This window comes from Callorhinchus milii, unplaced genomic scaffold (genome assembly GCF_018977255.1).
Source record: "Callorhinchus milii isolate IMCB2004 unplaced genomic scaffold, IMCB_Cmil_1.0 Scaffold23, whole genome shotgun sequence".
In the NCBI taxonomy this organism is placed as follows: domain Eukaryota; kingdom Metazoa; phylum Chordata; class Chondrichthyes; order Chimaeriformes; family Callorhinchidae; genus Callorhinchus; species Callorhinchus milii.
In genome coordinates, this window is record NW_024704764.1 from 2,644,430 (window position 1) to 2,653,966 (window position 9,537).

General features: G+C 50.9%; 1 protein-coding gene across 1 annotated transcript; it reads left to right on the plus strand.

Annotated features, from left to right (window-relative positions):
* Positions 1 to 1,468: 1,468 nt before the first annotated feature.
* Positions 1,469 to 6,445, plus strand: LOC103189123 (eukaryotic translation initiation factor 1-like). The gene is made up of 4 exons (XM_007909419.2): positions 1,469 to 1,645; positions 3,727 to 3,890; positions 5,525 to 5,626; positions 6,083 to 6,445. Exons 1-4 carry the CDS (start codon positions 1,621 to 1,623, stop codon positions 6,125 to 6,127), a joined length of 336 nt encoding a protein of 111 aa, XP_007907610.1. The 5' UTR covers positions 1,469 to 1,620; the 3' UTR covers positions 6,128 to 6,445.
* The last annotated feature ends 3,092 nt before the right edge of the window (positions 6,446 to 9,537 follow it).

The window sequence follows — 9,537 nt, forward strand, 5'->3', positions numbered from 1 at the left end:
AAACGCAATGACAACCGAACACAGTCTTGCCGAGACTTGTGTGAATGTTCGGGGTGGGGGCTGGTTTGGACATTGCTGATGGAGAGTCATGTCTCAGAGCGCTTTAAAGGAGAACAGATTGGTCGCCAAGCCAAGGGGGTTGGTGGGGAGGCAGTGGGGAGGTGGGCAGCTGTAGGTGTATTTGAAGAGGTAGGATTTGAAGTGGAATATAAAGACACATCACATCTAGGCTCGACTATGCCAACTCGCTGCTTGTTGGGCTCCCAACTCTACCCTCCACAAACTGCAGATCATCCAGAACTCTTCAGCCCATGTCCTCTCCCGCACCAGGCTCCGTGACCCCATCATCCCACTCTGCCCGACTCCACTGGCTTCCCATCTTACAGAGGATAAAGTTCAAAATCCTCCACCTCACCTTCAAGGCCCTCCGCGGCCTTGCCCTTCCATCTGCTCAGTGAGTTCTGGCCTGCTCCACGTCCCCTGCCCGGCCCGCTCCACCATTGGCAGTCGGGCCTTCAGCATCTCTGCCCGCACCCTTTGGAACTCCATCCCACAGTTCCCTTGCCTCGCTCCGTCCCTTGCTTCTTTCAAGGTGCATCTCGAAACCCTTCTCTTCAACTGAGCCTTCACCCTACCCTCCACCCTCCGTTATCTCAACCTCTTCCCCCCAGCTCGGGTTCAAACCCTCGACAGTCCTGCGCCTTGGGAGGTCCACCCAACGTGAAAGGCGCTATTTAAATACAGCCCAAACTCTTGTGCATGTGTTTGTCACCTCCCTCTTGGGTTACTTCAATGCACTCCTCGCCGATCTCCCCAGCTTCACCATTCACCAGATGCAGCTCATTCGAAATTCTGCCGCCCGCACGCTGACCCGAATCAAATCCCTCCGCCTCGCCCCTCCTTAGCCTCCTTCAAGTCCCGCCTCAAGACCCTCCTCTTTGACCGTGCCCTCGGCCACCTCCCTTCCTCTCCCCTCCCCTCCCTCCTTCCCCTACCGCCCCGACCCCAACTCGGGTCTGAAATGCTGCCCCACTGTCCAGCGCCTTGGGACGTCCTCCCGACGTGAAAGGCGCTACACACGTGTAATCTTGTTGTTGTTGTTGTTGTTGTTGTTGTGCAATTAATTGGCTGCTGCGTTTCGCCCACGAAATGTACTCGACAGTCTATTCCGCGAAGCGCTCTGAGGCGTCGCGACGACGTGATAAGGCTCTGTATCAAACACAATGATGATGATGATTATCATCATTATTGATTGATTGATTGATTGATTGATTGATTGATTGATTGATTGATTGATTGATTGATTGATTGTTGTTGTTGTTGTTGTTGCTGTTCCTCCTCTGGGCTGTGGGGTCGGATTTGCATCTGCTTTGCATAAGCGGCCCCGCCCACCGCCGCCGCCGCCGGCCACCTGCCGTAACAAACGTGCGTCACGCGTCGGTGACGTCAGCGCGCTGTGACGCGAGGGGCGCGGGCAGGCGGGTGGGTATATAAGAGACGGGCGGCGCCTCTCCGGCCGCCATTCATCCCGTCCCGACCGCGTCGCGTCCATTTTTATTCTCTTCAGTATCTCTCTCTCTTATTTTTCTCGGCGGCAGCGGCAGAGCAACTGGTCATCGTATGTCAACTAAGCTGAGACTGACTGGTAAGTCACAACCCCCCTCCCCCCCCCCCGCCGGGCCCTGCCTGGGACTCCTCCCACTCCTCCTGTCCCGCCGGGGAGACGCCGCCCCTCCGGATCAGGAGACGTTCCCCCTGTGGCGGTGGTTTTGGCGGTGGGGGGGAGAGAGGGGGCGGTCCTTCTCCTCTGTTTGGGAATCGCCCATTGGATGAGCGGTGAAGGGCCTGCGCTCTGTGATTGGTGCAGCTGGCTGTCACTCACGGCTGGATGGGGACGGGGCGGGGCCTGGAGGCTTGGGTGATCCCCCCTCATCCCTTCTCCCCCCCTCCTCCCCTCCCCTCCCCTCCCTTCTCCCCCCTTCTCTCCCCTCCCTCCCTCCCCCCTCCTCCCCCTCCCCTCCTCCCCCTCCCCTCCTTCTCCCCCTTCTCTCCCCCTCCTCCCTCCCCTCCCCTCCCTTCTCCCCCTTCTTTCCCCCCCTTCCCCCTCCTCCCCCCCTCCCCCTTCTCTCCCCCCCCCCTTCTCTCCCCCTCCTCCCCTCCCCCTCCTTTCCCCTCCCCCCTCCTCCGGCCTCTGCATCTGTGCTGCCCTCCAGTGTGGCCCGAGGTCCCTCCGTCTTCGCAAAGCGGTGAAACGAGCAAAACGCGTGAAAATGCAAATAACTACTGCAATAATAATAATAATAATGATAATAATCCTTGCATTTGACACAGCGCCTCATCACCTCTTCGAGACGCCTCACAACGCTTCACAGGGATATACTGTGGAGCGAATTGACTGCATGTTTTTGTGGGCAAAAACCTGTTAATTTGTTTAACAAAATACACTACACTTCACGGTATATTCTGTGAAGCGCTTTTTAGACGTGTGATAGTGTGTTACAACAAGTTGTTGTTGTTGATAATGCGTTATATCAAATGCAAGAATTATTATTAACATTATTATTGTTGTTATTATTGTCCTGTAGCTCAGGGGTTAGAGCACTCGCTTTGCAAGTGAGAGACCTGAGTTCAATTCCAGGCAGAGGGCGAAACCTCGGGCAAGTTTCCTTACTCCACACAGAGCCTAATAATAACCCTCCAAAACAAAACAATAATAAATTGGGCATTTTCAATGGACTTTTGGGACATAGTGTGTTCTGTGAAGCGCTTTGGGACGTCCTCCGACGTGAAAAGCGCTATATCAAATGCAAGGATTATTATTAGTATTAATAATAATAATAATCCTTGCATTTGATATAGCACTTTTCACGTCTTCTAGACTTCCCAAAGCGCTTCACAGAATATATTGTAAAGTGAATTGACTGTATTGAAAATGAACAGTTATTGAAATTGGTTTATGTTTGGTTTTGGAGGGATTATTATTAGGCTCTGTGTGGAGTAAGGAAACTTGCCCGAGGTTTCGCCCTCTGCCTGGAATTGAACTCAGGTCTCTCACTTGCAAACTGGTTGCACAATCTAGAGTAGGGTTTCACCTCTCTATCTGTACAATGGATGACTTGACTGATGTAGGTTGGTATTTTCTAGCAGAACTGGTTTCCTTTGCACTCGAGAACCGGATAAAAATGGTACACACATTTATCCACAAATATTATTGCTCATCTTGTGCGAATGACGTCAAGTCCGGACTCTCCCACCACAGGGGCTTGGCAGTCAAACAACATCTCGGTTTGTTTCCAGACCGTGAGTGGTAGGTAGGCCTTGTGTCAACATGAACCGGCTGGCTAAATAAAGGGATTTGCGCGAAATCTGGATGGTTATTATGGTGAAGGTCATATTGGCCGTACCTTTTCAGAGGCCGATTAATCCTCCCGTGTTTCCATTTGACCAGCAGAACCCGAGCTATTTTAAATGTAAGCTCCTTGGAGCTTTCGCAATTCCGTTTAGATGCTTAATCCGTTTTGTAAGTTGTATTTTTGGCGCATGTTTCATTGAAGCTGATTCCAACGGTTATGTGTTTATCCTGGTATCACTTGATTTTATGTAAATCATTCCTAGAAGGCTCTTGCTGAGTATCAGCGATCCGCACAATACAACAATGGTTTCTGGAACGTGTTTGTTTTGAGATCAACCACTGGTTGACTACAGATACCTATGTTGATGTTTCAGACCCCTATGCTGATGCAACTAAGGGTGACGTACTCCTCCCTTCTGGGACAGAGGATTACATACACATAAGAATTCAGCAGAGAAACGGCAGGAAGACTCTGACTACAGTCCAGGGAATTGCCAACGACTATGACAAAAAGAAACTAGTCAAAGCTTTCAAAAAGGTGGGTGCTTCATGCTCGTCAGACTCTGCCGCCACAATTCAGTGCTCGGTCCCCAGGTGAAGGGCGCTATATAAATGCGAGTTGTTCTTGAATTAAATTGGAGGCTTCATATTTACTGCCACCAATTGAATGTTCACAATCAGGACTGGATGAGGTTGGGTTATGCAGGAACGAATGAATATACACTCAGTGTTTGAACTTGTGGAGCGAGAGGGGCTGACAACGAGAATTGGTTGTAACGGGGATGAATCAGCAGTGGAGGTAAAGTAGGCAGGCATTGGTCCAGAGGTGGGATAAGGTGGACTGGATGTGAAGACCAGCTGAAGGCCACGCACGTATTAGGATTACTCCCTGGCTGGTTACGGCTGAGGGAGCAATGAATGGTTATTGCTCACCTAAAACTTGAGGTCAGGTGATGGGTGAGAAAGGTAACTGTCACTGACTGTTTCGTTCTCTCAACAACAACAACAAAATTTCATTTACAGAGCGCCTTTCACGTCAGGAGGACGTCCCAAGGCGCTGGACAGTTGGGTCAGGACCCGAGCAAGGGGGGAAATGGTCAGGGTGAGGGGAAGGAGCGAGGAGGGGGAGAGAGGGAGGTGAAGGCACAGTCAAAGAGAAAGGTCTTGAGACCGGCCTTGAAGGAAGAAAGGAGGAGCGGCGAAGGCACTGGGGATGGAGTCCAGAGCCTCGGGGCTGAGCGGCTGAAGGCCACCGATGGTAGGGCGGTTGGGGCGGGGGATGTGGAGCAAACCGGAGCCAGAGGAACGGAGGGTATGGGCGGGTAAGTAGGGGGATAGTAGGTCGGAGAGGTAAGAGGGAGCGAGGCCGTGAATGGCCTTGTAGGTGAGGATGAGGATCTTGAATTCGATCCTCTGGGGGATGGGGAGCAGTGGAGGCGAGCGAGGGTGGGAGTGATGTGGTCGCTCTCCCACATTTCTTTTTGAGTCCCTTCAACCTGATTGCAGTACATCTGCAGCTCTCACTGCACTTTCCTAATTTTGTTGCCTGTCCCAGGGTGTGGCTTCTCATCCTGCTCCCACAAACTCGTCTGGCGTTCCTCTGAGCTCTAACCGCTCCTTTTCCTCACCTGCCTGCTTTATGTCCTCTTCCTGTACCTGCTGTCACTGGGTGAGTTTTCAGCCACTAAATATTTATCCTCTGGAACTCTTCCCTCGTCCCCTCCTCTCGGCTTTCAAAACCTGTCTAAAGTCTCTGGCTGAGCTTTCAGCCTCATCTCCCTCTGAACTGGGGCTCTCCCATTCAGCTTTTGTAAAGCACTTTGAGATGCTCTCCCTGGAGGCGAAGAGCTGTATAGTGAATGTTGGTTATTCTGCAAATGAGGGAGAAAATGCAGAGGTAGATACAGTGTCAGCAAATGTGTGGAAAAGCCCCATTCCCTTTTTGTTACGCTAGATAACTTGAAATTGCACTGTTCATTGCAGTTGAGGTGTAGGGTTGTGGTAGTTAGGTCGGATAGTTCAGGGCCCACTTTCTAGTGTTATTGGGCAGTAATTCTGCGAGGGCCAGATCTGATTCCTAGTTTTAGAAAGTTCTCCCTGTCAAGCGGTGAGTGAGTAAAATGACCTACCCTGGTTTAAGCTGCTGTATTTTTTACCCCCCCCCCCCACCAGAAATTCGCCTGCAATGGTACTGTGATCGAACACCCTGAATACGGCGAGGTGATCCAGCTGCAGGGAGACCAGCGCAAGAACATCTACACCTTCCTGGTGGAGGTATGTAGCAGAACCGAGTTTCCCTCTGTCTAAAGATTTGTGAGGGTTCTTGTTCAAACAAGTTGATTTATTGCATCCACCTGCTCTTCGACCGCGCCTTCAGTCACGCTCCTACCCCTACCCTCCCCGCCCTTCACCCTACCTGATCCCAACCACTAGCTCAGGTGCGGATCCCTGACTCCAGCGCCTTGGGACGTCCTCCTGATGTGAAGCACAATACAAATGTGAGTTGTTGTTCAGGTGGGTGTTAAGATCCGATATCACTCTTTGAAAAGAGAAGGAAGTTTCTCTCTCCCATTGTATAGGCCAACCGGTTTCCACATCCAGGGAGCGATTTTAACCCCCCTCCTCCCATACCCAGGGAGCGCCTCCAAAGGTAACCCCTCCCCATACGCCTTGGCCTTTGAATTGGTTTATCCCTCGTTCGTGGATTAACTGGTATCATTTTATTTGCAGGTTGGCATTGTTAAGGAAGAGCAACTGAAGGTCCATGGGTTCTAATCGACTAAGATCTCTCCCAACTTTGTAATGCTGATTTGCTAGATAATGATACTCTCTGACTTATGGACAATACTCTTTGATCGATGGAAGCCATTGGACATCAGGCTAGCGGTCTACAAATCACCCGTGCTAGCACCTGCAGGAGCATGATCTTAAGATACAATAGGATTTTCTTCCCAGTTAATTTTTAACGTGTTTTTTTTTTGTTATGTCTGTGCTTCCTTACAAAGGCACTTTGTTAGAACTGTTTTCTTTGTACTGATAGTACCTCTTTTGTATTTTGTATAATGTATAATAAAACCTGCTTCAGAAACTTGCCCTCATGGTTGAACGTCTGCCTCTCCTTAAACTTTATTAAGCCATTGTGAGCCCAGTTAGTTCAATTGGGTGATGGCGCACTTGAATCAAAGCTTTCAAGTCCTGACTAGCCCCAGCTAACAATCTGAATACCAGCCAATGCCTATATACCCGCTGGATAGATTCTGGGCTGTGGATGTTTTGATGGTTTAGGACCAGCTACTTGGACGTTGTCAGCCTGGATCAGTTGGCAGCATTTGCCACTGGATCAGAATGTTGTGAGTTCAAATCGTGCACCTGGGACTTTATGTTTGTGGTCTTAAAGTCATTCCTTCAGATGAGATGCAAAATCAAGGTCTTCTCTGCTTATCCTGCAAAGGACCTTTGAAAAGAGAAGGGAGTTTTTTCCAGTATTCGCCTTGCCCTTCCCTCCCCACCTTCAAATCTGCCTAAAGACCTTGCTTTTTGATCGTGCTTACGGTCACCTTCCCTCTTGCCCCTGGTTTCTCCTCCAGCCCCCGCACAGCCTCGTGTGGCGTTCCTCAGGGCTCTGTCCGTGGTCCCCTCTTCAATATCTATATGCTCCCTCTTGGTGACAACGACAACAAGATTCCATTTATTGAGCGCCTTTCACGTCGGGAGGACATCCCAAGGTGCTGTACAGTTGGGTCAGGACCTGAGCAGGGGGGAAATGGTCAGGGTGAGGGGAGGAAGGGAAGGAGCGAGGAGGGGGTAGAAAGTCAAGAGGGGAGCTGAAGGCACGGTCAAAGAGAAGACATCACAGAGATGGGGTCAACTCCCTTTTGGCCAACTCTACCTCTCTGCCTCAACCCTCGACTCCAGGACCCCTGCTGTGCTGAACGGCATGTCTATCTGACATACGTCCTGGTGGAAAGCTAACTTTCTCCAGTTGAACCTCAACAAGACCGAGGCTCTCCTGATTGGCTCCCATCAGCGCCTCCTAACCTCAGGTGCTGACAGCATCATCATCCATGGTTGCACACGCCACCTCACTGAGCCAGTCCTGAATCTTGGCATCTTGTTTGACCCTCAGCTATCCTTTCTACCTCACATCTGCACCATTACCCGTTCTGCCTTCCCCCACTTCCGCAACATCGCCCGGCTCCGCCACTGTCTCACATCGCAGGCCACCGAGACCCTCATACATGCTTTCATTACATTGAGGCTCGACTATGCAAACTCGTTGCTCATTGGCCTCCCCAACTCCTCCCTCCATAAGCTGCAGATCATCTAGAACTCTGCAGCCTGCATACCCTTCCGCACCAGGCTCCGTGACCCCATCACTCCCACCCTCGCCCGACTCCACTGGCTCCCCATCCCCAGAGGATTGAGTTCAAGATCCTCGTCCTCACCTTTAAGGCCATCCATGGCCTCACCCCCTCCTACCTCCCTGACCTGCTGACTCCCTACCAACCTGCCCACTCCCTCCGTTCATCGGGCTCCGGTCTGTTCCATGTCTCCCGCCCGACCCGCCCTACAATTGGTGGCCGGACTTTCAGCCTCTCTGCCCCCACACTCTGGAACTCCATCCCACAGTCCCTTCGCATCGCTTCCTCCCTCACCTCCTTCAAGGCCGATCTCAATACCCTTCTCTTCGATCGTGCCTTTGGTCTCCCTCCCACCTCTCTGCCTTCCCTCATCCCTACATCACCCCTCCCCCATGCTCGGCCCCTGACACCTGACTGTTCTGCGCTTTGGGACGTCCTCCCGACGTGAAAGGCGCTCTATAAATGTCATTTTGTTGTCGTGGTTGTTGTTGCCACTCTGCCCCCACCCTCTGGAACTCCATCCCGCAGTCCTTCCGCCTCACCCTCTCCCTTGCCACCTTCAAGATCCATCTCAAGACCCTCCTCTTCGACTGAGTCTTCGGTCACCCTCTTTCCCCCCCCACCACCCCGCGCCTTCCACCCTCCCTGACTCCATCCCCCAGCTCGGGTCCAAAATTCTATCTGTCCAGCGCTTTGGGATGTTCTCTTGAAGACGTGAAAAGCGCTATATCAAATGCAAGGATTATTATTATTATAGACCTTTGTGTGATTACCTAATTACCATGTCTTAAATGCTACATCAAATGATTGGATAATTGATGTATTATTACTAATTATTATTACAAATTATAGTGATGAAGGAAAGCGAACAGCAGGACGCATCATAGACTTAAACATACCTGAACAGAGGACAATATACATCAGCCTTGAATTGAAACACAGAATGCCCGGCAGGTGGCAGTGCATTCGTGTATTGAGAGGCCTGGAATTCCAGCGAAACCGTTTGGTCTTCAAATTTCGTTTGGTTTTAAAACCTCTGCACCTGTGGCTCCGTTCCACAGGTGGCTGTGCTGTGTGTCCCGGGCAATCAGAGCAGCTTCGCTGGGTGGTCGAACCACTTAGTCTGCTTGAGAAAGGCTTGGTTCCTCAAGTCATAGGAATGCACAGCGCAGAAACCCATTTGGCCCATGAGTCACAACACCCCTAACCTGTGGAATTCTGCCTCTTATCTCTCCACCTCTTGTCCTCTCTCTCTCTCTCTCTATAAATTACACCATAAAACCTACCTTGACTGCAACTATGGTCACCACCTCCTTGCCCAGTGTCCAATCGCACCATTACTGTATGGATTGGCTCTTGGAAAAACGCTATTGTTTCTATGATGTGATAAGACCCTGTATCAAATGCAAAGATTATCATTATTATAATAAGGGTCATGGGTAGAAGTCCCACATTAGGTCTTGAAAACATGCTCTACGCTGACACTCCAGTGCAGTGCAGGGGAAGAGCTACATTTTCGGAGGCATCGAACCTCAATTGAGGCAAATCACGAAATCCAGAGGAGCACAGTCCAGGATTTGAACTGGGCCACACCAGACATAAGGCTCTGCTGAACAGGGCCTTCACTCAAAGGGCCATCGGATGATCCATCACCTCTCCCTTTCCCATCTTCTTCTTGGTTAATGTGCTGTACGCAATTGGCTGCCGCATTTCGCCCACAAAATACACAGTCACTGCACTTCACAGTATCTTCTGTGAAGCGCTTTGAGACAACAACAACAACAAGATTCCATTTATTGAGCGCCTTTCACGTCGGGAGGACGT